Source organism: Danio aesculapii, chromosome 21 (assembly GCF_903798145.1).
Source record: "Danio aesculapii chromosome 21, fDanAes4.1, whole genome shotgun sequence".
NCBI classification, from domain to species: Eukaryota; Metazoa; Chordata; class Actinopteri; order Cypriniformes; family Danionidae; genus Danio; species Danio aesculapii.
In genome coordinates, this window is record NC_079455.1 from 18,344,036 (window position 1) to 18,371,912 (window position 27,877).

General features: G+C 40.8%; 1 protein-coding gene across 1 annotated transcript; it reads right to left on the minus strand.

The window, feature by feature from the left end:
- Positions 1-246: 246 nt before the first annotated feature.
- cfb (complement factor B) lies at positions 247-27,832 on the minus strand. The gene is made up of 18 exons (XM_056446388.1): positions 27,724-27,832; positions 27,443-27,646; positions 27,149-27,334; positions 26,778-26,951; positions 26,547-26,639; positions 26,102-26,235; positions 25,766-25,916; positions 12,200-12,331; positions 11,875-11,967; positions 11,668-11,805; positions 7,678-7,775; positions 7,419-7,542; positions 7,190-7,328; positions 7,027-7,106; positions 6,809-6,921; positions 3,767-3,896; positions 3,627-3,676; positions 247-1,239 (listed from the first exon to the last, which is right to left on the minus strand). Exons 1-18 carry the CDS (start codon positions 27,791-27,793, stop codon positions 1,063-1,065), a joined length of 2,286 nt encoding a protein of 761 aa, XP_056302363.1. The 5' UTR covers positions 27,794-27,832; the 3' UTR covers positions 247-1,062.
- Between the last annotated feature and the right edge of the window lie 45 nt (positions 27,833-27,877).

Consider the following 27,877-nt stretch of genomic DNA (forward strand, 5'->3'; position numbering starts at 1 on the left):
CGCCCTCTTTTCATGTTTCAGTTGAGATTGTCAAAAAATGTATTGCATTATGAATTTCAATCAATTTGTACAATAAAAACTGCATGAACAACTCTAACAATATCATTTCAAAATGCTTAATATTTCGATGAAAGTCACAGATAAACAGCAGAGTTACAACATCAAACATGTTGGAGCAGAGATCAAGGTCACATAATGCAGTTTAACAGTGTAAAAAACAACAAAAAACAGCAGTGAATCACAAGCTATAGACAATAACATATTTATTACAGTGCAGCATACAAATGAAATTATATCAGTGCATTAAAAATGTGCTGTGATCAAAGGTGTTGAGGGTGAGTATTCATTTCCTATAAATGTCTAACCTATTTCCAGAAAGCAAGGGGGTTGTACAGTTGAATGCAATAATAGAAAATACGGAAGAAATCCTGTAAAATATCACACCTCAGCAAGTGTCATGATACTTTTGCATATGCTAATGAATGTGTTTTTTAAATTGTTTGTGGTTAAACAGAGCGGAACTCAAATAATGTGTTTTTACAAGCTTCACTTATGAATATGCTGTCTGAAATAACTTCTGAGATATTTTCAGATTGTTTTTGTCCATATATAATTACTCCTGTTTTCTCCTGCTTTTCATTCGAGTCTGGTCAAAAAAACGGTATGTTGGCTGTTGGATGTTGATGTAAAGCAAAATATTATCTTTGTATGTGGGATTTCACAAATAAAAGTCTTCAACAATATATGTATAATGTCCTAAAATCAATTAAATTAAATTATATTGCGTAGGTTTTGAATCTATCTAAATATTAAGTATTTTTTAAAAATAAGTTTAGCATAATATGCAAACAATGCAGACTTGGTTGCAATTTATAGACTTAAAAAAGTGGGACCATAGTTGAGAACATTGGTATTTTTTACCTTTGAGTTAATGTCATCGTCCCACAGCAACATAAACACAATACATGAAAGACTGTTTATAATAAACTGTATTTATTTTTAACAAAGACCGGCTATTTAGCCAGTGTTTTACCAAACTATTCTCACACACTTTCAGTTAGATCATGGCAAGAAAGTAAGAGTGTGTCCTAATTTGTCATTTTCCAGGTGCTCTTTAAGGAAAGACTGTATCTTTGAACTGAAAAGATTGATATGGTAATCTCTGGAGTCTGCAACCGAAGTTGCATCAAGTTTCGCTTTTGTGCAGAGGTTCTTCACTCCCCAGCTTACAACACCAATCTGTCAAAAAGTTAACAGATATTAATTAATGCGTTTCATGTACAGATGACAATATTCTCATAACAATTCCCAATGACAGTGATCCACAAAAACAAGCAAAAACACTTAACTTGGTTGCTAATATGGCTGTAAATTAAAAAACCCTACATATTAAAGACCTGTACACAATAGTGGATAAACAAATTTCTCTGTTAACTCAGGCTTTGATAATAAGTGCATGTATACGTAAAGATATGTTATCTGAGCAAATCACATGCCTTGAAACATAAAGATATCTTGAATGACTGCTCACGAGGGCTTCAGCGCAACTCACAGCCAAAAATGAAAAGGAATACTTTTGGACATCAATTTTTAAATCAATCTCTGATTATTTTCTTCTAAAAATTGAACCATGTCCTTTAGTAGCACTGTTTGGACTTAATCCTACAAATGTATCGCTGTCATCTTTGCAGTCAAGTGTATTAGTATAATTCTTTTAGTAATTATTAAGCAAAAGGCTTAATAATTACTAAAAGAATTATGCTACTGAACTGCTACTACCGCCCAACTACTTTCATCGCATTTATGACCTGTTGCAGTTTATTCAAATAGAGAAAATTAGATATACAATTAATGGCAAAACAGACGATTTCTATACAGTTTGGCAACCTTTTTGTTGTATTTTAAAAAATAGCTTTTTAAAATGTTTTATTTATGTAACTGGTCTTATATATCTAACCCTGTCTGTATCTGTCGTTTTTTTCTTACATTTGAATGATAAAAACTTGTCCAAGAGTGTAATGGGAAAATAAATGGTCTGATATCTGACATTTAACAGTAATGGCTTACTTAGGTGTCATTTGTTAATTTATTTATTTTCATTCATTCATTTTCTTTTTGGCTTAGTCCCTTTATTAATCTAGGGTTGCCACAGCGGAATGAACCAACAATTAATCCAGCAAATATTTTACGCAGCGGATGTCCTTCCAGCCTCAACCCAACACTGGGAAACATCCATACACACTCACTGACCCATACACTACAGACAATTTAGCTTATTCAATTCACCTATATCGCATGTCTTTGGATTTCTCCACACAGAAATGCAAATTGACCAAGCCGGGGCTCGAACCAGAGACCTTCTTGCTGTGAGGTGATCATGCTACCCACTGCGCCATTGTGTTACCATTATAATTTTAAATTTTTTGTTTGTTATTGTTTGTTTTGTTTGTTTGTTTGTTTGTTTGTTTGTTTTTTGTTTGTTTGTTTGTTTGCTTGCTTGCTTGCTTGCTTGCTTGTTTGTTTGTTTGCTTGCTTGCTTGTTTGTTTGTTGTTGTTGTTTACTTTCTTTATTTTCCTCTGAATATGGTTCAGAGAGTAAGGAATGTGTTTAATTACCACCCAATATTTAGAGTTTAATTACCACCCAATATTTTTTTCTTCAATATTGTGAAATTAATGTATTATGGATTTTCTTTTCCTCACTTGTAATAACTCTCTGATTGAGAATTGCCAATAAAAAGAGTTAAACTAAAGATTAAAATATATACGGCGATGCAGAAATCAAAACCTTTATTTACTGATTAAAAAGAAAACATTTATATTTGAGATAATATTCTTCTTTATTCAAACTAAAACAGCATGTGTAACAAATATAATTTTATAAACCATCTCAATTATCATAAATAATCTTTGTTCAAATCAGACAATTGTAGATTCAAAAATGTTTCACTGTATAATTTGGAGCAAGAGAAAAGGTGAAGTGGCTTTACTGTGTCACTTTGCTCACAGTTGATTGGTTGGATCTCATTTTGCGATATCTAAACCAGAACATAGCCTGTCTTGGAGCAGAGTAGCATAAGACACCATAGCCACCAAGACGTGTTACAGCTTTGTTCCTAGAACACAGGATTTGTGTAAACTAAACTGAAACCTAAATGGCTAGCCAGCTAATACAACTTTCTACTACAGGTGCCTGAACCCACACTATTGCTCTGTTTTTGCTCGTGTCTGTAGTACGTACACTGTAAAAAATTATATGATCAAGTAGTCCTGACAGCATATGTTTTAGTTCATTGTAACTTATTAAGCTAAATTAATCTCGTTCTAACTTAATTTTATAAGTTATCCAAGCTGTTTTAAGTCAGTTTAACATAATATAAGTTCAATGGACTCATAAGGTTAATTTGATTCAGCTTAAAAATATAAGGCAACCAGGATTTTTTTTTACAGTGTAGCGTAATAAATGATGTCAGTGTTTTCACAAATTCATGTTTTTGTAGTTTACACAGAGACAAGTAATATATTGTTTTCAAAACTGCATCATTTTGTTCTGCTTTTAGTTGACAACTGACCCTTGATCATTCCCACATCATCCATTTTACTTCCAAAAAGAGAGGAAATCTCACCTGAATAAGTCGGCCATATTTATCCACGTGTGTGGCTCCACCTGATTCACCTGTTACAAAATGATATGCAGACATGATATCAGATCCCTAATGATTAAAATGTTAAAAGCTGCCATGTTGATGATGAAAATCAAATATACCTTTGCAGGAAACATCATCTCTTTGTGGTTGATTACCACCACTACACAAGAAATTGTCTGTAACTGCCTCCGACGCGTCTGCCACTTCGATTCCTTTTGCTTTTTTTGCATCTTGAACACAAGCATCTCGCTAAAGAAAAAGTAGACCCAAGAAGAAAAATGTATTCTAAAATGAATGACTTGCGATTCCAGTAATCCAGTAATTTTTTCTGATACACAGTGCACATATTACATGGCAAAAAAGAAATTAAAAATCTCATTTCCCATTAGGTTATACAATCACAGGCTACAACCAATGTACGCTCAGTGGCTAGAGCAGGGGAGCCCAAACTCGATCCTAGAGGGCTGGTATCCTGCAAAGTTTAGTTCCACGCCGTATGCTTTTCCCAGTTTCTGTGTCTAAACATCACAAGATGGCATCAACACCCTATCAGTGTAAGTTTCTAAATAAATTATTTATCATTTGTATGCATGACACAAATCAAAATACTGGTTTTCACTACTACTAGACATCTCACTAAGTGTTATAGCAAAATAACCATCACAGGGTGTGACCATGAAGTGAAAATCTAATCGGTCTGAGGGATTTATCAAACAGCAAAGCTAAAAACGAAACAGCATCCCTTCCAGTGCACTCAGCGCCCAAATTCACTCGTTTCCATTCAGTCATCAGCAGCCAAAGCACAGACTGATATGGTGCACATGGGATTATTAATATGTTTGGAGATTATAACAACGATAACTGTCCTCCCCTGTTTTTAAGTTCATCAAAGTTTATATTAAACTTACCATGTATGTGGGACCATGTGTCGTGTTTATTGGGAAAGTTGACGGATATGAAAGAATAAATAAGCAAATAAAATGTAAAGCATATAAAACCATTTTTGAAGAATTTTTTAATTTACCTAAGCCACGTACCTACTCTACTATGTATTATATACTCTACTATCTACTATGTAGATATCAGATAACAATTGAACTTATTAATCTGATGCAGTATATGGCACCTTTAAGTGAATGAACTGCATGGTTGTTGGTGACTGCCGGGCTGGTCTGAGTTTTTTTTTTCTCTGTAACTGTTGATCGACTGGGATTTTCATGTGGTAGTGTATGTAATAAAGTGACTGACTAGTGATTGTGAATACCACTCTTTCACTATTTCTTATACAGTGATTCTCACACTTCCTTCAAAGTCACAGTGCTGGCCACTAATCCCTATTTACTCATTTACTGTATACAGTGGGTATGGAAAGTATTCAGACCCCCTTATTTTTTCCCCCTCTTTGTTAAATTGTAGCCATTTGCTAAAATAATTTAAGTATTTTTTTCCTCATAAATGTACACTCATCACACCATATTGACAGAAAAACACAGAATTATTGACATTTTTGCAGATTTATTTAAATAGAAAAACTGAAATATCACATGGTCCTCAGTAATCAGACCCTTTGCTCTGAGAGTCAGGAGATGGGAGAAAGTTGTAGACAGTCAACCATCACTGCAGCCCTCCACCGTTCGAGGCTTTATGGCAGACACATGAATGGAGTTCGCTAAAAAACACCTAAAGGACTCTGGTCTAATGAGAACAAGCTAGAACTTTTGGCCTTAAGTCTATGCGGTAGGTGTGGAGAAAACCAGGCACTGCTCATCACCTGTCCAATACAGTCCCAACAGTGAAGCATGATGGTGGCAGCATCATGCTGTGGGGATGTTTACAAGCTGCAAGGACAGGACAACTGGTTGCAATCGAAGGAAAGATGAATGAGGCCAAGTACACAGGGATATCCTAGACGAAAACCTTCTCCAGAGTACTCATGACCTGAAACTGAGTCAAAGGTTTACCTTCCAACAAGACAATGACCCTAAGCACACAGCTAAAATAACGAAGGCTTCACAACAACTACGTGGCTGTTGTTGAATGGACCAGCCAGAATCCTGACTTCAACTCAATTGAGCATCTTTAGAGAGACTTAAGAACGTCTGTCCACTTCATTTACCATCCAACCTGACAGAACTGGAGAGGATCTGCAAGGAGGAATGGTAGAGGATCCCCAAATCCAGGAGTGAAAAGCTTGTTGCATCTTTCCCAAGAACATGCATGACTATATGGACCTTCAGCATGCACTGAGGTGGTTTGCTGCTGAGTGTGACGCAGCTGCGATGAGAATCAGCACCTCCAAGTCCGAGGCCATGGTGCTCCACTGGAAAAAGGTGGTTTGCCATCTTCAGATTGGAGGAAAGTCCTTACCCCAGGTGAAGGAGTTCAAGTATCTTGGGGTTTTGTTCATGAGTGAGGGAAGGAATGTGAGATTGACAGGCAGATTAGTGCAGCGGCAGCAGTAATGTGGTCGATGTACCGGTCCATTGTGGTAAAGAAGGAGTCGAAAGGCAAAGCTCTCGATTTATCGGTCAGTCTACATTCCTACTCTCACTTATGGTCATGAGCTTTGGGTCATGACCGAAAGGACGATCTCAAAGGGCACACTTTTATAGATAAGGTGAAGAGCTCTGTTTCTAAGAGTTGCTGCTCCTCCACATCGAGAGAAGTCAGCTGAGGTGGCTCAGGCATCTGTTTCGAATGCCTTATAGACATCTACCTAGGGAGGTGTTCCAGGTATGTCCCACTGGAAGGAGACCACGGGAAAGACCCAGGACACGCTGGAGGGACTATGTCTCTCAGCTGGCCTGGGAACTCCTCAGAATCCCTCCGTAGGTGCTGGAGGAAGTGTCTGGGGAGAGGGAATTCTGGGGTTCTCTCCTAAGACTGCTGCACCCGCGACCCGGCCCCGGAAAAGTGGATGAAATGAAACATGGTGTGAAATGAAAATGAAACATGGCGTGCTGTGTGTACATTAATGAGGAAAAAAATAACTGATTTTGATCTGAGCAGATGGCTGCAATATAACAAAGAGTGAAAATTGAAGGGGGTCTAAATTCTTTCCCTACCCACTGAATGTAATTCATAACACTATAGAGGTAGTCTTACATGTTGATCAGACAAACAGCGTACACATCAGCTTTAAAATAAGAAAAAAACATTACATATTTTCCAAGCTTGATTGTGATCCTCCTTATTTTTCGAGGACTGTTATTATCCTCTTCCATTTTAGATGTAAAAGCAGCATCCACAAGCTCATTGCTCATTAATATTTGCTCTGTAACAAATACACAGAGAAAAAAATGCATGTCTCATTGTCCAAATATCAATCCTCAATTAATTTCTGTTGCTTCTAAGAGTGCATTGGTGTCTAGTATCTTACTATGTTTTTCACACGTCCCTTGACTGTCAGAAAGTTTCAGTGCTCCACTGGTTTCTTTGGTGCAGGGAAGGCAGATTGGCCTGTGTAGAGATACACATAACAATCAGCAGTTTTAACAACACTTATTTTTAATTATCCCAATGTGAAGATCTGTGCTCCTCACCGTAGGTTAACGCTCATCTTAACAGGAGTTTTCAGCTGTAGAAGCGCGACATCAAAGTCATAAAATTCCTTTATTCCAATGCTTTGTTTTGCTGTGATGTTATAGTCAGAATGGATGATTATCTTCTCCACTTTTACAACTGCAAAAAGAAAAGTAGACATCATTAACAAGATTTACTTTCTAAGATATTTGTCTTCATGAAAACTCAGGAAATCAGGACAAACATTACCCAGGTTTTTTTCCAAATACACTGTTATCTTATCAGGTGTGTCTCCGTCTTTAAAACAGTGCGCTGCTGTCAAGATATATCGGGAGGTAACTAATGAGCCCATGCATTCTGAGATTTTTGAATGCTACAGGAAAGAGCAGAGAATGTTTATTCATAGATATATTCATCTCTTTAGCTATAACATGCATGCATCTTCTCATGGGGAAAAAAGTAATATATGCTCATATGATAACATCCAACAAAAAAAAAGGATCCTCACTGCAATACTAAGCTGTGCCAACCAGGGGTATGCGCGGCGTTTATTTGATTCATCATAGGTTTGATGCATCCCGCACAATCCTACAACAGTGCTATCATCTGTGTAAAAAAAAGCAGATACTTTTTAGAAGAACAATTGCTCTGTTGAAAATTCTGTCCACATTTTTTTAAGCCTGTTTAGTTGCAAACCTGTTTCATTTTCTCTCTTCAATGGAACACATACATTACGTGACTCTTAATGACAAAACCCTGGATGTTATTTGTTGCACAGGTACATTTTTGGCAATAGATTGTCAATAACACATGATTGCTTTTTCTTTTATATCAAAAATCATTATGATATTACTCAAAGATCATGAAGATTTCTTATTGTAAATGTATCAAAACTCAATTTTTGAATAGTACTAACATCTGCATGTACAGTGCTCAGCATAATTGAGTACAGCCCATTTTGAAAATGAATATTTGTATCCATTTCTCAGTGAATATAGGCAATGTATTTAGGAGCATTTAAACAAAAGCAGATTTATTAAACAGATCTATTTATTAAAATAATATTTTATTCACCAAACAAATTTAGAAATTGAAAGATAATACAATTAAATTCAAGCTAAATATTGAAAAAAAAATTACAACCTTCTAAATTTTAACTAAATTTTTACTTATTTTTTCTTCTCTTGATTTTTCCTCTGTTTTAAATTCATATTTAATGTTTTTCTACAACATATAAATTTGAATGTACTAGTTTTTGAACCGTTATCGTAAGTTATTTTGTTAGATAAGCTCCAGATTTGGCTTCAGTACTGACTAATCTAATATATATGCACAGAAATAATATTGTATAGCTTCCTATTAAAAATATGAATTTAAAAGATTTGTGAGGGGTGCACCTATATATGCTGAGCACTGTATGTACTTGTAAGTGTACTACTTGAATACTGATTGGGAGTAAATTAGTTCACATTATATAAAACTATATACTTTTATTTGTAACCTTCATTTATTCATTTTCTTTTCGGCTTAGTCCCTTTATTAATCTGAGGTCGCCACAGCGGAATGAACCAAAAACATATCCAGCATATGTTTTACGCAGCAAATGCCCTTCCAGCTGCAACCCATCTCTGGGAAACATCCATACACACTCATTCACACCCATACACTACGGACAATTTAGCCTACCCAATTCACATGTACAGCATGTCTTTGGACTGTGGGGGAAACCGGAGCAAACCCCCGCAAACGCAGGGAGAACATGCAAACTCTACACAGAACTGACCCAGCCGAGGCTTGAACCAGCGACCTTCTTGCTGTGAGGCGACAGCACTACCTACTCGCACCACCCTGTTGCCCCTATTATTTGTAACAGTAAACTTTTGTAGTACTTGTACTAAATAATTCATTTGTTCATTGTCTCACTTAACTAGTTAATAGTATTATACTGCAAGTGTTCTGTTAGTGTACTTTTAGATACCCAGTAGGTTTCTGTCAGTTAACTCAAAGTTTTCATAGTGTTATACTGCTAGTGTACTCAGCGAATGTTTTTCCCCCTATGGATAGTTTGTAACTGTAGTAAAGGTGTCTTATTCCAATTTGGATCAAGCTGAAGTTATAACTGAGCATATTTTCACTCAGAAATGGTCAATTTATGCTATGTTGCTTGTGGTTTTCGAAGACACTTATAAGTAATTTATGTACTTACTGCAAACAAGTGCACTTTAATATCACTAATCATGCACTTACACATATCGGTCAATTTTGGGGTAGGTTTTTTTTCCATGTTTTTTTCAAAGAAAATTCTTCTGTTCATCATACAGCATTTATTAAATGTAAAGATAAATTGTTTAATATTTATTAAAATGTTAAAAAATTATTTCTTATTGTATGTAGTTTCAAATGAACTTATTACTCTAGTCATTATTACCAAGATTATTATTAATATTATTAATAATAATAATAATAATAATAATAATAATAATATTAATAATAATAATAAGAAGAAGAAGAAGAAGAAGAAGAAGAAGAACAATAATAATTAATATTAGTGTAATTAGGATCATGTGACTCTGAAGACTGAAGCTGATAATTCATCTTTAAAATGACTGGAATAAATTATGAAATTTAATTATAAACTAATCTTGAGCAGTTACTTTATAGTGCAAAAACATTTCACAATTTTACAATTTGCACTGTGTTTTGATGAAATAAATGCAGCCGTGGTGAGCAGGAGAAGCTTATTTTAAAACATTTAAAAATCCTACTGACCCCAAACTTTTGACTGGTAGTGTACTTAAACAATACTAAGTATACTACAATTTGTTCCAATTTAAAACATTAGTTCATTAATTATGCTCTAACTAAGCTGGTTATTATAATTTAATTGCAATTAAAATATGCCCAGTACAAAATTAGTTGTTTCAAATTAGCACACTTCAGGTTAACTACTCAGTGAAGGGATAGGTCACCCAGATGTGAACTCACCCAGATTTACTCACTCTCAAGTGGTTCCAAACCTTTATGAGTTTCTTTCTTTTAATGAACAGAAAAGAAGATATTCCAAAGAAAGCTAATAAACTATAACCACTGATTCCATAGTAGCACACATGGAAACACTTTAAATACAGAACACATAGTTAAGTTCATTCATTTACAAACATGAACAATACATTCATTCATTTATTCATGTTTGTTAACGTTAATGAAAAAACAGTTGTTTAGTGTTAGTTCATGTTACCTCACAGTCTATTAACTAATGTTAACAAGCACAGTGTTGAATTTTATGAATGCATTAGTAAATGCTGAACTGTAAATAATAAATGCCGTACAAGTATTGTTCACTATTTGATCATGTTAGAAAATACATTAATAATTAACATTAACTATAACCAACAACTATATGTCTCATATTTTAAAGTGTTACAAAAAATACTTTAGAATACAATGGTTACAGGTTTCTGACATTTATCAAAATAACTTTTATTGTGATCAACAAAAACAGAGAAACTTATAAAGGTTTGGAACCACATGAGGGTGAAGAAAAAGAGCAAAAGTTTCATTTTTGGCAGAACTATTCCTTTAACAATTACAGTAAGTAATATTTTGCATATTTCTTTTTCACTAGGGTAGGCCTAAGTTAAATTTGGGTATTTAAGCAGCTTTTAAAAAACATAGGACATACATTACTGGTGTGCATCTTGAGACAAAATAATGTCCTATTTTACATGCTAAACATGCAGTTTAGTCTCGGCCTAAAACCTTGTCTGTGAAAAATGTTGTCTACTTCAAGTTATACACTCAGAATTGGGAAAAATGACATCAGAATTGATAGAAAATCTGTACATTTGCAAGTACAAAAAATAAAGTCACAAAAAGTAAAAAAAAAAAAGGCATTTCTTTTAATTGCGAATTCAGAAAGTATCTTGCAGTAGTGAGAAGGTTACAGTTGCGTTCAGAATTATTAGCCCCCAGGATTATTAGCCCCCCTTTTTATTTTTTCCCCAATTTCTGTTTAATGGAGAGAAGATTTTTTCAACACATTTCTAATCATAATAGTTGTAATAACTCATTTCTAACCACGGATTTATTTTATCTTTGCCATGATGACAGTAAATAATATTTTACAAAATATTTTTCAAGACACTTCTATACAGCTTAAAGTGATATTTAAAGGCTTAACTAGGTTAATTAGGTTAACTAGACAGGTTAGGTAATTAAGCAAGTTATTGTATAACAATGGTTTGTTCTGTAGAAAAATATATAGCTTAAAGGGGCTAATAATTTTGACCTCAAAATGTTTTTTAAAACATTAAAAACTGCTTTTATTCTAGCCGAAATAAAACAAATAAAACTTTCTCCAGAAGAAAAAACAGTATCAGACAAAATTCTTAGAAATACTTAAAAAAAGAAAAAAAAAATCAAAGTGGGATGTTTCAAAATACATCAAGAGTGTGAGGTAAATATTTACAGATATTTGGGTGTATTATAGATTTATTACCAAGCATGATGTCAAACGTCTTCTGCACCTCGTTCAAGTCTGGCAGCTTAAAGAAATGTCTTTCATCTTTCTTCTCTGACACTAAGCCATTCATATCTTCTTTCTTGACATCCTTTCCAACCCCAAAAACATAAAGATCTGACAAGACAGGACACATTGTTATCTTTATGAAACATATAATATAAACTTAGAAATGTACTTGCTTACCAAGTTTATTCTCTCGACTTGCATTATTTTTAATGACAAGATTCCTTATTAGGTCCACTTTAGGTTTGGGATTCCCTCCCATGTTAGCGTGGCCTGTAAAGTAAAAAGAAGCAATGACACATCAGTTATCTCGGTTTTAATGTGCACTAATGTGTTCTACGATCCTTGTATTACACTGGATATTTTGTTAAAGAATTCAGTTATTCTTTCTGATCAAAAGCTTGGTATGGAATTTAACTTGTAAGTACAGATTCACAAACATATGCAACAGGAAAAGCAATGTATGGTTGATGATAATTGTATGCAGATACTGATAAGTCATTACCATCAGTGAACACGATGATGACGTGTTGGGTCTGAAGAAAGTCTTCGTTATTTTGGACCTGCTCAAGTGTTATGCTGTCTAAAATCTTCAGGTAAAGTTTGGCGATGTTAGTGCCTGTTCGATCGCCTTTTTCTGTTGGTTAAAACAAACAAACATGTAAATAAATATGAAATTATTTTAATTAGTGCTGTAAGTGTGTCACGGATTGGTCAGGCTCTCACGATCCCCACTCACGAAGATCACCATCACCTGACTTCTAATGAGCACACAGCTGCATCACATTCACGAGCACCAGATAAAAGCACAGCACTCCAGTCGCTCATTGTCCGGGCTCGTCTCGACGAAAGCGGACAACTGAGCGACCACTCAGCGTAGTCATCCTCAGCTAAAACAAACGCTTTACTTACCTGTTCTCTTTGTATTCCTCCTAGTCTTCCTGGTCCACCCGAATCGTCCTGTCTTCCAGTCCTTCCAAGTCTGTGTCATCCTCTGTCAGCTGTATCTGGTGTGTGCTGTCCATCCTCGTGTATTCCTGTTACCCAGCCACGGAGGAAAAGACCCCAACATCATTCCTGATCCTCCTGGCTATCCTTCATGTGCTCCTTGTTGTCATTTAATAAACACCCTAACGTTTCCTTACCTCTGTCTCCTGTCCGCTTCATAACAGAAGCCCGGACCCATAACGACGACAACATGAGCACCCCCGATCACTTTCAAGAGCTGGTGGACCAGTTGAAGCGGATTCTACAGCCACCAGCTCCACTTTCCAACGCACCACCAGCACCGAGCACTTCCGCCTCCACAGTTTCTTCTTCGGCCCTTCCTTCCAGTCCCATGGCCCGACCAGCGCCCTACTCAGGCGGAGCGGGGGAGTGCAATGGTTTTCTGTTACAATGTTCCCTCATATTCGAAATGCAACCTTCTCTATATCCCACAGATAAGTCAAAGATCGCCTACATCGTATCACTACTCTCTGGGCCTGCACTTAAATGGGCTGAGACGATCTGGAACCAAGCCGGGCCGGTCATGAATTCCATCACTACCTTCACGGAGTATTTCAAAGAGGTGTTTGGACGTTCTGATGGGGAAGTAGCCGCTGGAGAGCAGCTGTATCATCTAAAGCAAGGTACTCTATCTACACAGGAATATGCTCTCCGGTTTCGCACTCTAGCAGCTGCAAGTGGATGGAATGAGAGATCGTTGTTGACCACGTACCGGCTCGGCTTGGAACCCACTCTCCGAATCCAGCTGGCCACATTAGATGATACTATGGGTCTGGAGAGATTCATCCAACATTCTCTCCGATGTTCCGATCGTCTCCGTTCCTATCAACAGGACACCATCACCCCCTCGTCTGCACTCCTCCAATCGCCTGAGTCAACAGCCTCTCCAGAACCAGAACCCATGATAATAGAGTCTGGAAGACTGACATCAGCGGAACGACAGAGGAGGCTGACCCGGGGTCTGTGTCTATACTGCGGTGTCAGTGGACACACCCGTATGGAGTGTCCCCTTCGTCCCATTCGGACTTCAGTGAGTGTATTCAGTACGAATATTGAACAATGTAAACCACTTACTACCACCGTACAAATAACTACTGCCTCTATTTCTCTCCTTGTCACAGCCCTCATCGACTCCGGGTCAGCAGGGAACTTCATCTCCCAATCCCTCTGTCGTCAACTCCACCTACGTACTGAGGCGTCCTCGCATATATACCAGATACAACCGATAACCCAGTGCACTCGATCTTCGACCCGTATCCATCGACAATGCGAAGACATCCTTCTTCAAGTGGGGTTGTTACATCAAGAGAGGATTCAATTTCTGGTTCTGGAGGGTGCAAATATGGACATCATTCTAGGGCGCCCGTGGCTGGTGAAGCACGATCCCATCATCTCTTGGGGCACAGGAGAGATAAAGAAATGGGGATCTGGATGTACACCTACCTGTTTTCCAAATCTCCCTCTTCAAGGTCGGAACCCCATTTCTTTGTTTACAACATCGGTCGAGAGTCCTCCTGAGAAGCAGTCTATCCACATTCCTAAGGAGTACAGCTCCTTTCATGATGTCTTCTGCCCCAAGAGAGCTTCCCAGCTACCGCCGCATCGGCCATGGGACTGCGCGATCGACCTAGTTCCAGATGCCCAGTTGCCAAGAGGTAGGATCTACCCGCTCTCGCTTCCAGAGAATCAGGCAATGGAAGATTACATAAGGGAGGCTCTGAGTCAGGGGTACATACGTCACTCAAAATCACCAGCCGCCTCAAGCTTCTTCTTTGTGGCCAAGAAGGACGGAGGGCTGCGTCCATGCATCGACTACAGGGTCCTAAATAACGGTACAGTAAAATACCGATATCCCCTTCCTCTGGTACCAGCCGCTTTGGAACAGCTCCGAGAAGCTAAAGTCTTCACTAAATTGGACCTCCGCAGCGCGTATAATCTGATAAGAATACGTGAGGGGGACCAATGGAAGACAGCATTCGTGACCCCTACTGGCCACTATGAATATGAGGTCATGCCTTACGGTCTGGTCAACGCCCCCTCCGTATTCCAAAACTTCATTCATGAAGTCCTCCGGGAGTTTCTTCACCACTTTGTAATAGTGTACATAGATGACATCCTCATTTACTCCCGGAGTGAGGCCGAACATCGCCAACACGTTGCGGAGGTCCTACACACATTGAGAGAACATCACCTCTACCTCAAAGCGGAGAAATGCTCATTCCACCAGAAGTCGATTCATTTCTTGGGATACATCATTGACCAAACCGGTATACGTATGGATGGGAAGAAAATTGAGGCTGTTCTATCCTGGTCAGAACCCACTTCCATTAAGGAGCTCCAGAGGTTTCTTGGGTTTGCTAACTTTTATAGACGGTTTATCAAGGACTACAGCAGGATTACATCACCTCTCACTAATCTCCTCAAGGGTAAACCCAAAGGACTGGAGTGGACCAAAGAAGCAGCCGCAGCCTTCCGCCTTCTTAAGAAGGAGTTCACAAGGGCCCCACTCCTGACTCATCCTGACCCAAATCTTCCTTTCGTGGTGGAAGTGGACGCATCCACCACCGGCGTCGGGGCAGTATTATCCCAACATCATGATACACCGCCCCGACTGCATCCCTGTGCCTATTTCTCTCGGAAGTTGAGCCCGGCGGAGCAGAATTACAGCATAGGAGACAGGGAGCTTCTAGCAATCAAGCTAGCCTTGGAGGAGTGGCGTCACTGGTTGGAGGGAGCCAAACATCCGTTCCAGGTGATCACAGATCACAAAAACCTCCAATATATCAAAGAGGCCAAGAGACTATGTCCACGTCAAGCCAGATGGTCACTTTTCTTCTCACGTTTTGATTTCTCCATTTCCTATCGTCCAGGACCCAAGAATCTAAGAGCAGACGCTCTCTCTCGTTTACACGAGCATCACGATCATGAAGAACTCCCAACGAAGATTCTTCCCGAACACATCTCCATTTGTCCGATCACCTGGAACGCTCCTCCAGTCGTTGCCACTCCGGAAGCCCCTGCTCCGCCGGGATGCCCTCCTCATCGGCAGTTCATACCACCTGAACACCGGGTAGATCTGATCCACTCCTTACATACCTCGCTAGGCACTGGACATCCAGGGATCAACAATACTCTCTCGCTAGTATCCCAACGATTCTGGTGGCCAAACATGGCAAGGGATGTGAGGCAATATGTTCAGGGCTGTAAGGACTGTGCCCAATCCAAGAGCCCACGTCATCTACCCGCTGGAAAGCTCCATCCCTTGCCGATTCCGAACCGTCCCTGGTCACACCTAGGAGTGGACTTTATCACCGACCTCCCCTCGTCAGAAGGTAATACCTGTATTCTAGTCATCGTAGATAGATTCTCAAAGTTTGTCAAACTAATCCCTCTGAAAGGTCTTCCCACAGCCTTTGAAACAGCCGACAATATCTTTAATCAAGTCTTCAGGTCATTTGGTATTCCAGAAGATATTGTGTCGGACAGAGGTCCACAGTTCATCTCACGTCTATGGAAAGCCTTCTTCAAGCTCCTAGGTGTGGCCGTCAGCCTCTCTTCTGGATATCATCCCCAAACCAACGGGCAGACAGAGAGGAAGATTCAGGAGGTGGGACGGTTCCTGAGGACCTTCTGCAGTGGTCACCAGAGCTCCTGGAGCCAGTATTTGGGCTGGGCAGAATATGCCCAAAATTCACTGCGGCAACCCTCCACCGGACTCACGCCATTCCAGTGCGTCCTGGGCTTCCAACCACCGCTCTTTCCCTGGGATGGCGAACCATCTGATGTCCCCGCAGTGGATCACTGGTTCCGGGAGAGCGAGAGAGTCTGGGACGAGGCTCATCAACATCTGCAGAGGGCAGTCCGTCGAAGCAAGGTAACCGCCGATAGAAGAAGGTCTGAAGAACCCAGATACACACCCGGACAAAAGGTGTGGCTATCCACCCGGGACATACGCATGCGACTGCCCTCTCGCAAGTTAAGTCCCCGATTTGTTGGTCCCTTCACCATCGTGGAACAGGTTAACCCCGTCACCTACAAACTACAATTACCCTCTCACTACCGTATTCACCCTACTTTCCACGTATCACTCCTGAAACCCTATCACGATCCTGTTCTTCCCTCCACAGAGCCTGACCACGAAGAGGAACCCCCTCCTCCACTGCTCCTAGAAGAAGGAGCCGTCTACGCAGTGAAGGAGATCTTGCGTTCCCGACGTCGTGGTGGCCAGTTGGAGTACCTGGTGGACTGGGAAGGGTACGGCCCCGAAGAAAGGACATGGGTTCCCAGAGCTGATATTCTCGATCCTAGTCTCATGGTGGAGTTTCATGAGAGCCACCCTGAGTTCCCAGCGCCTAGAGGCAGAGGGAGACCACCACGGCGTCGGAGGTGTCGGCCCTCAGGAGCGGGCCCTGGGGAGGGGGGGTACTGTCACGGATTGGTCAGGCTCTCACGATCCCCACTCACGAAGATCACCATCACCTGACTTCTAATGAGCACACAGCTGCATCACATTCACGAGCACCAGATAAAAGCACAGCACTCCAGTCGCTCATTGTCCGGGCTCGTCTCGACGAAAGCGGACAACTGAGCGACCACTCAGCGTAGTCATCCTCAGCTAAAACAAACGCTTTACTTACCTGTTCTCTTTGTATTCCTCCTAGTCTTCCTGGTCCACCCGAATCGTCCTGTCTTCCAGTCCTTCCAAGTCTGTGTCATCCTCTGTCAGCTGTATCTGGTGTGTGCTGTCCATCCTCGTGTATTCCTGTTACCCAGCCACGGAGGAAAAGACCCCAACATCATTCCTGATCCTCCTGGCTATCCTTCATGTGCTCCTTGTTGTCATTTAATAAACACCCTAACGTTTCCTTACCTCTGTCTCCTGTCCGCTTCATAACAAAGTGACAGCATATTTATAATAAAATTCATATTTTAAACTGAAACTACAACATTTATGAACTCTGATCGAAACTGGAACAAGCTGTGCGCTTTAACAAATCTAATGCACACATTCCAGCCAATCAGAAGCAAGAATTTCAACAGGCCATGAAAAAAGTAAGGAATAATTGACAATGAACTGTTGAATTATTGAAAAATAATTGACACTCAAGGTGATGGTTACACCACAGGTGTGCATTCTCTAATAATACAATGGAGCAGAGTAACCTAAAGACACTGTTCAGATGTTTTTTTTTCAAGACATTTGGCAGGTTTATGACCTCAAATAGTTTTTGTGTGCAGAACTAGTGACAAGATCTTGTGCATCCATTTAAAGCAGGGGTCTCAAACTCAAATTGGCAGGGGGCCATATCAGTGACTGACAATTCACAGGAGGGCCGCTCTAACATCCGAGCCCAAGAAAAAAAGTGGAAACCTGATGTAAATGATGCACTCAGACATTCTACCCCAGAGTGAATGCAGTCAAAGCTCCTTCTTTTTGTTCCTTATTGTACAAATTGAAGGGATAGTTTAAATTGCTATGAGAATACTACAATTTAATAACAGGCATAATAATAACTATTATTATTCTGTCCCAATCAATTGCTAATTTGGGTAACTTTAGTGACTTTACTGGCAATTATTTCTCAATATCTTTCTTTTTTTGGGTAAAACTACAACAAGGGGGGGGGGGGGGATATTTAGTCAAATTTTACTAATGCACATTTTTTATATAAATCTATATAAAATGAGACCATCTGAATTTATTAGCAAAAGGATCATATTTACAACACCATCATAACGTGTAAGCCATGGAGATGTGTTTGTACAACACAATACAACTAATTAAACTAATTATATAAACTAATAAAACTAATTATAATCAAATGACCCTTGAATATTTTCAAAAATAGAACTTTAGTAAAATCAGAGCACTTACGGACATATATTTCAATGTTTAAATCAGCCCCAGAAATAATATTCATATGCGCTACTCTCAACCACATGCTGGGAGAAACTGAAAGTAACCCGAACATATTGCAGCACTTTAAACGTCCAGTAGAAGGTGGGTCAAAACCACCAGTGGCTATATGTGACTACACACCAATGATAGTGATTCAAAAATATATGTTTTGGTGGGCCGAATCTTGTTATATTTTCACGTCAGTTGCGCGGGCCGGATGGAGGAGGAAGGGGGCCGCAAACGGCCCAGGGGACCCCTGATTTAAAGACTGTTGTTTTGTTTTCATTGCATTTTGACAGTTGTGAGCATGTATTTATACTATGGTGCTGTTGATTGCTTGATTCTGATTGGCCAATGAATATTCTAAGGTGTGCATTTATTTTCAGGGAACCGCACAGCTTAGGTAGTTCTTGGGTGGTCTTGAACACATTACAGTTCCATATCACTATTCTGTGTCTGAGTCTGAACATTTCTGAGTTTGCATGTTCTCCCTGTGTTGGCGTGGGTTTCCTCCGGGTTTATCCCCCACAGTTCAAAGACATGCGGTATAGGTGAATTAGATTATCTAAATTGGCCGTAGTGTATGTGTGTGTGTGTGTGTGTGTGTGTGTGTGTGTGTGTGTGTGTGTGTGTGTGTGTGTGTGTGTGTGTGTGTGTGTGTGTGTGTGTGTGTGTGTGTGTGTGTGTGTATGTGTGAATGCCAGAGTGTATGGGTGTTTCCCAGTGATGACATGTGGCTGGAAGGGCATCCGTTGCATAAAACATATGCTGGCATAGTTGGTGGTTCATCAACCCCTGATAAATAAGGGACTAAGCCGAAAGAAAATGAATGAATTAATAAAAAAAGTTGTGTGAGAAACTAGTACGTACATACAGGAGCATTTTAAGAACAAAAACCTGAAAAATGTCATTAAATACAATATCTGTCATATGATAACATATAAGCTGAATAATTCTCAACAGACTGTTGAACTATTACTCACCCTTGAGCGGTTCCAAGTAATGCAGACCTGAGTTGTTAAGGCCACTCTGCATTAATACCTCAGGTGTGCATTACATTCTAATAATTCTATGGCCTGTTGTCAATTATTCCTACATATGACACTGCTTTTCAGGAATATTGACTCTGACGGCCAATTGCGCCATCTAGCTGCAAAACACAGGTTCCCCTGCGGGAGAGGAACTTCAATGCTATGTGGAAACTTCCACTATGGGAATTCCATCAGAAACCAATCATCTGAAAGAGTATTGTAGTAAAGAGAGCATGGTCTCTTTAAGCCTATTCATGTGTTTATTCTGTTTCCATTTGCATTGGCTGTTAGTCATGTCAATCAGAGAGTATGTGCTGAGTTGTGTGTGTACAGGAAGTTGAGAGATTAGAGAAGTTGCTTGCATGCTTTATATATATATATAATAAATGACAATATGTCTCAAGAAGAATTGTGTGATGAAGCTATGGCAGCAGTCCCTCATTCCAACCAGCCCCCAGACTGGCTTAAGACAATGCTCGAAAACCAAAATAAGAATAATGAGCAACTGCAAATGATGATGGCCCCAATATTGACTCACATTACAAGTTGTACACAAGCCCCACTGTTTTTATGTCACTCGTCACTTGTACTGTGTGAGTAAACTGGTTATCTACGTGTTCAAGACGTTAAGTAAACATTACTCGGAAAAGACATTGTCGTCGCTCATTCCTCCCACACATAAACATAGGCCAAAGCAAAACCAAAACAAAGAACACACGACAGTATAAAAATGGGCCAATGAAATACCAATGAATTGGTGGCATCAGCGGGCATCGCAGAGTCAAGTATTCACATTCAGAGCTTCATACTACTGAAAGAGTCTTCGGTTCCTCCAAAACTCCTTCGAGAAAGAGAGTGCACAAAAAAGCTGCCGGTGTTTGACAAGCTGTTTTCTCACGAGCACAGAGTGTTGGCAGATGGTTGAGCTGGGTCTATTCTTCCTTGCCTGGGCATTCTCTGGTCCGGTTCTGCTAGAGTGGTGAGTAACTGAACAAGTTTTCTAAAAGAGCAACAGGATGCAGTGGAACCCTGTCCACGGATGATGGGCACGAGCACTGTGTTGCATGTCTGGGGGTTCAGCATATTAATGTAGTGCTCGCAGGCAGCGCATGCCATCACTGCGTTGGCATGTCTGTTGTGCAGCTAAGATTGTGGCTTGCTCTTGCACTCGGGCAGATCTAAGGGCTACAGTGGGGGTCAATCCACTGCCTTCAGGCTTGCGGGCCTCCCATTCCTCAGTGCATTCCATCCAAGCTTCAAGTGAGAGAAGTGATCCATCCTCCGGGAAGAGCGCCCTCTCACTCGATGACACTGTGGACCAGATGTCCATCGCTGCATCGGAGGGTGGGCTGTCATTTTCCGATAACAATTCGGACCCACTTCCTCGCTCCAGGGGGTGGTAAGTGAGACTCCGGATATGGAATATGATGATATGGTTTGATGATATGATATGATATGGTTTGCTCTTTTCCTGGCGGAGGGCCATATCATTAACCTCTTATTTTCCGCTCTTCCTCGGGACGTGCGCCTCCCAGGGGGAGCTCTCCTATCTCAAGCTGCCCTACCGCTGGTGCATAAGTGATGGCTCCGATGATGTCACTCGTGTGGGCTCTGCCAGCCTGGTTAGCACTGCTCAGCCCATCGCGATGGCTCATTCGGACAATCAGACTCGGCTATGCAATTCAGTTCACTAAACGGTCCCCCAAATTCACAGGCGTGTATTACACCCAGGTCAGTCCTGTGTCCATCCCTGTCTTGCACGAGGAGATGGCTCTCCTCCATGCGAAGGATGCAATCAAGCCGGTCCCTCCAGCCGAGATGAGGCATGGGCTTTTTTATTCTGTACTTCATCGTACCCTAAAAGCGCGGTGGGTTATGACCAATCCTAGTTCTGTGCATTTTGACCCGCTGCCTTACAAGCAGCCGCTCAGAATGCTCATACTGAAGCACATGCTCATCCCCCGGTGTGTTCGTCCTCAGGATTGGTCTGCAGCGATAGGCCTGAAGGAAACGTATGTTCATGTCTCCATTTTCCCATGCCACCAGCAGTTTGAGGTTTGAGTGCGGGGGTCAAGCATGGTAGTACAAAGTCCTCCCTTCCGGGCTCTCCCTGTCTCCGTGGGTTTCACCAAGCTCACGGAGAATGCCCTAACGCCCCTTCGGCTTGTGGGCATCTGCATACTCAATTATCTCGATGATTGGCTTTTTATAGTTCGTGGCATTAATTGGTTATGCACAGGGACTGGGTGCTCCGGCACCTCGACCTGTTGGGGTTTTGGGTCAACCGAGAAAGGAGCAGGCTCGCTCCCGTGCAGAGCATATCTTTCTCGGGTTGGAGCTGGACCCGATCACCATGACAGCGCGCCTACCCCAAGAGCGCACTGAGCTGATGCTGACCTGTCTGAGACAGTTCGACAGGAAAACTGTGGTCTCACTGATATTGTTTCAGAGGCTCCTGGGGCATATGGCATCTGCAGCCGCCATCTCGCTGCTGGTGTTGCTTCATATGAGACCGCTTTAGCATTGGCTTTATGATCGAGTCCCCAGACACACATGGCAGGTGGACATGCACCGAGTGACTGCCACTATGCTGTGTCCCCGCACCCTCAGCCTCTGGATGGACCCTGCGTTTCTACAGGCTTGTGTGCCTCTAGAATAAGTGTCCAGGCATGTTGTTATTCTGACGGATGCTTCCAGTACGCGCTGGAAGGAGGTGTGTTGCGGGCATGCAGCTGCGGGTCTGTGGAGAAAACCCTAGAGGGGAAACCTGTGCTGACCAGGATGGACAGCACGACAACGATGGTGTATCTCAACCGCATGGGGGGTGTCTGCTTTTGCCGTATGTCTCAGCTCACTCGCCGTCTGCTCCTCTGGAGTCATATACAGCGGGAATCGCTGCGTGCCATTCTTATCCCCTGGCGAACTCAACTGTGTGGCCGATGTGCTCTCATGGCAGTTCATGCCCAGGAAAATGGGGGCTCCAGCCCCGGCTTTCCAGCTGTTATGTCCAGCTGTGACAGACCCTCCCTGGCATATGCCTTTGAATAAGCACCTTCTTCTCTAGGACAGGCAACAACAGGCACCGCTGCCCAGATCTCTGAAACCTCACGTGTGGTCCATAGATGGAGTGTGGAAGACTTAGGTGACCAACTGGTTCGCTGGTTAACACCATCACTCAGGCTAGAGCACCCTCTACAAGACATGCCTAGGCCCTGTAGTGGAGTCTATTGTGTGGTGTACTTCTCTCCGAGAAGGACCCCGGACATGCCCTTTTATTGCTGTGTCCAGTTCACGCTCTGCGCATTTATGTGGACCGCACTCAGAGCTTTAGATCCTCTGAGCAGCTCTTTATCTGTTAAAGCTATTGGCAGAAGGGAAGTGCCGTATCCAATCAGAGGTTGGCCCACTGGATAGTGAATGCCATCTCCCTCACTTATCAGAGCCAAGGCGAGCCGTGTCCCCCGGGAGAGAAAGTGCACTCCACTAGGAGCAGCGCTTCTTCCTAGGCGTTAACATGCGGTGCCTCTCTAAATTATATCTGTAGAGCTGCGGGCTGGGCAACATATAATACATTTGTGAGATTTTATCATCTTCGAGTGAAGCCGTTTCCTCACGTGTGCTGGTGAACTCCGGTGAATGAGCAAATTCGGTTTGGTGGTGTAACACGCTGGCCACGCCTTTCTCTCTAACACAGAGATACGTGCGCTTTTTTCACTCTGTTCAGTTGAGTTCCCTATGTGGTGAACCCCACAGAGTTCCGCCGAGGCCCCCAGCACCCGACTCAGTGGAGGAGTCAGGTGCCTGGCCCATTACGTTGTAGGCATGTCTGCTGGTCAGCCTGTGTTTTGGGTATAGGTGCCTGCTATGCGTGTTCCCAACTGGAGATCCCATATGCTTCACTCAGCCACGGTATAGTTCCCCCTCATAGGTGGGCCCATGTCTTCCTTCCCCGCTAACCATCTTTCATATGTGTACTCCCCCTTCTCAGGGTTAGTGCAGATGTCTTCTTGCCACCAGGTCTCCCCATTTGGGCAGCAGGTGGCCTCCGCAGAATCCTCCCTATCAGGACTGCATGCTTTTCACAACTGCATGTTTTCCCCATAGTGGAAGTATCCCTCCCACTGGGGAACGAAATGGTTCCTAAAGTAACCCTTGTTCCCCGAGGGGGGAACGGAAATGTTATGTTTGACTTTTCAGCTAGAAAAGGTGACTCTGCGATGCACAGCTGGCATCTTTATTCACGAGTGATTGTGATTGCTGTCAGCTGTGTTTACACGGACGCCGTCAATTCATTTGGCATTTCTTTGGCCCGTTTTTTATGAGGCGCCAGAGTGGACAAAAGTCAAGCGAATGCAGAGAGCCTGAGTGAGTGAGAGAGGCCAAGTGCACGCGAGAAAGACTGAGTATTGGTGCGCAAGAGAGACCAAGTGGACACGAGAGAGACCGAGTATTGGCACGCAAGATAGACCGAGTGGAGGCTAGAGAGGCTGAGTGCACGCGAGAGAGGCCAAGTACTGGCACGCGAAAGAGGCCGACATTAAAGTTACTATAATCAATTGATTAAAGGCATGGCAATTCAGCTTCCTGTACTGAATATAGAGTAATTATTTTACATTTTATGTCATTTTGAGTACTCATCATTGTGTCCTGTTGTGGAAATGGGATACTCCTATCAGACAAGCTTTGAGGATTTTTTAATTGCATTTTTAAATATTTTGTACCATGTAATGCCTTGGGAACACAAATGGCACCGAATAGTAGGAATGACCCAATTACAAATGTTTTAGTGATACAGATTTAAATTGAGAGAGATTTAACATAAACACAAAAACATAAACTTTTGTTCAAGCTTTCATTTTCCAACATGATTAAACATCTAATATTACGTTTTATTATTTTATTGCACTGCAGTAGCCTACTGCAAAAGCGCTATAATAAAAAAAATTGGAGCTGTCATCACATCAGCGAGTACACAGAATTTCCTCTCCTGTTCCAATTGTATATTAATTGGATATTTTAAAATTAATTAAATTAAAACTCAGAATAAAACCAAAGCCCCTTTATAGTATTCTATAGCCTTTGATTAATGACCCATATAAAGAAAAGGTAATGTATCAGTTTGTTATAATACAGGCCTGATGAATTATTACATATTAAAATATAATAGTGTCCTAATGGTGCTCAACATATCTGCTCAAATTTTAATACACTGTTTACGTATAAATGCATTTTTCAAGATATTAATAAATTTTTTTCACATTTTTTTTTTTAATTTACATGATCACTTTCAATATTTTTTAGGACACACCTGAGTAATAAATAGCATTTTAAAGTCAGCAAAACTGCTCAAATTATCTTAAATAAAGTGCAAATTATAACTTCACAAACGTTACAATTGTATTAACAAAACATACCATCTTTTCAATAAATAGAATCCATGGAAACAAATTAGTAAACATATAAGTTAGTAATAGTAATTAATAATAGTAACTTTAATAGTCTCTCGGTCTCTCTCGGTTGCCAATATTCGGTCTCTCTCATGCGCCAGTATTCGGCCTCTCTCGTGCCGGCATTTGGCCTCTCTCGCGCACCAGCTTTCTGCCTCTCTCGTGCACGCATTCAGTCTCGTTCGCACACATTCGGTTTCTCTTGCACGTACTCGGGCTCTCTGCGTTCGCTTGACTTTTGTCCACTCCGGTGCTTCATAGTTTTTATACTCTTTCAAATGATTGGTTTCTGACGAAATCCTGATAGTGGAAGTTTCCACATAGCATTTCTGTTCTCCCTCTCGGGGAACGAGTGTTACTTTAGTAACCGTTTTGTTCCCCTGGGTAACAGTTAAATGTAATATTATAGATTTGGTGAGCTATTAAAATATTTTAATGTGTCACATTAATATTGTAGTCTTTATTTTAAAAGTGAAACCAGACTTAATTGCAGTCATTTCTGATGACGTGTTCATTGTGTGTCTCTTATACCTTATGTGGTGAAAACCACATACACATATAATAGCATTTTATATTATACGACATATTTTTATTTGTGTAATCCAAAACATGAGCCTGTATGTTAAATGTGTGATTTGCATTTTATGTCATAAAACAACTCCAAGACATACAATCAGAATACTTACTGTTGTAATTAAAATTGTCCAGATCTTCAAAAACCTTCAAGATGTTTCTTGCCTCTTTGTTGGTTTTGAAGTCCCTCATTTTAACTATCTGATCAACATTCGTAGCAAACATCAGGATCTCATAGTTCGGAGAGACCTCATAATAACTAATCTTTGGAGAAAGAGCATTGAGGATTTGGTTAAAATATCCAATAATTTGAACATGTAAATAAACAGAAAACCAGTCATTAAACTTTATTTTCAGAGTGTAGACTAAATAAGTGTGCTAAAAAAGTGAAGTTACTACATCACTACATGGGTCATGTGTTCATTCAAATTATTTTAGAACTGACATACCTTTTCTATGAGTGTTTTAATGATTTGTTTTGCTTTGTCAAAATCCTTTGGGTCAATGCTGTCAGATGCATCCACACCAATGTAGATATCAAGTTTTCCACCCTTATCCAAAGATATTCTCTTCCCATGCTGATCTGAAGAAAGAAGGAGCACAGTGTTCATGTTTAAACTGTGCTTAAAAAGCAGTTTTTGCATTAAAGCAGGAATCACCAAACTTGTTCCTGGAGGTCCGGTGTCCTGCAGATTTTAGCTCCAAACCTAATCAAACACACCTGAACAAGCTAATCAAGGTCTTACTAGGTATATTTGAAACACACAGGCAGGTGTGTTGAGGCAAGTTGGAGCTAAACCCTGCAGGACACCGGACCTCCAGGAACAAGATTGGTGACCCCTGCATTAAAGTGATTAATTATGATAAAAAAAATGTATCTGTGATTAAATGTACCATTTGTAAACTCTTGTTGAACTGTTAGAGTTGTCTTTAGAGAATTGCCAAAAGCTTCAGCTGCTTCCACTGCAGTGTCGTATGTGAAATCAGCTGTACAGTAATCACACCACAACATTAAGGGGTTATAAACTCAATGTCTTTTTTTCTCAGAACACAAGTCCATAAAAGCACATGATTTCCCAACTTCAGTTACTAGCAGTAACAGTATCAGTTGTAGCAGTTACTCACCGTAGCACTGTGGCTCTGTTCCTGTCCACTGGCTACCATCCTGACACTTTCGTACTTTGGAACCAATCAGGGTCAGTGGACTGTCACAGTGGTACGTGACTTCATCATCAATGTTAAACACGTTGCCTGTTCGACTGCTACCAGGGGGAACGCCAGGATCAGGACAGTGATCAGCTGTGAGACAGAAACAAGGCTAAAATTTGTGGACCAATGGAAAATGTTGGCTAAATAATAAGGAAAATAATATATAAAAAAGCTATTTTGTGTTTTAAAGACATCTAACAGACAAATCGAATAGATGTCTAAAAATAGTGCAAAAAAGCTTGATGAAATGGCTTTACACACTGAAATTAAATGGTGATGGTACTCACAGTCACGTCCACAAATTGGCGTGCTTCCATTCCACTTCCCATTAGGCTGGCAAACCCGGACTTTCGAGCCACGAAAGTTATAATCAGAACTACACGAGTAAGTGGTTACGTCATTTATATAGTACCTCTCTTGATATGGACCCACCTCTCCATTCTCCAAAACACGAGGATTAGGACATGTGATTTCTAAGATAAAAACATGAACAAACATTGTAGAAGAGTTTAATAAAACTATTAAATAGATCAAGCATTTATTCATGATATAAAGATACAAAGTGATGTCCTATTTCTTACTTTTGCACTCAGCTGTTTTTCTGCTGCTGGTCTTTGGAGTCCAAACTCCAAATTGACAACGACGTGATGGAATAGATGGGTATTGTTCATCTGGACAAATGTATGTCAGAAGACTCCCATCTGAATAGCCATTAGAAAGAGCAAAACTCCCTCCTGCAATGCTTAGATTCTCTTTGGGACATGAACCATCTCCGGATGGAGCACCTATGAACAGATTATTGGAATTGGAGAAGGTCTATATTACAGAATGCATTCATCTTGATTAAGCAAATAAAACCTACCTGTAGTGAGAGGACATATCAGTGCAAGTATTAACCACTTCAACCGCTGCCCACACTCCATGCTGGTCATTAGAAGACTTCAGATGAGGCACAAAAACACAGAAGCAAACCGTCAGGGGGTCATTTTTATAGTGGGGTCAGCAAAGGGGTTTTA

Excerpts from the sequence above, each read along its gene's own strand:
- cfb (XM_056446388.1), bottom strand. The coding sequence starts at position 27,793 with ATGACCAGCATGGAGTGTGGGCAGCGGTTGAAGTGGTTAATACTTGCA. Across the intron at positions 26,640-26,777 it reads AACAGAGCCACAGTGCTACG|CTGATTTCACATACGACACT; the intron begins GTGAGTAACTGC and ends ATTACTGTACAG. Across the intron at positions 12,332-25,765 it reads GGACAATTTTAATTACAACA|AAAAAGGCGATCGAACAGGC; the intron begins GTAAGTATTCTG and ends TTTAACCAACAG.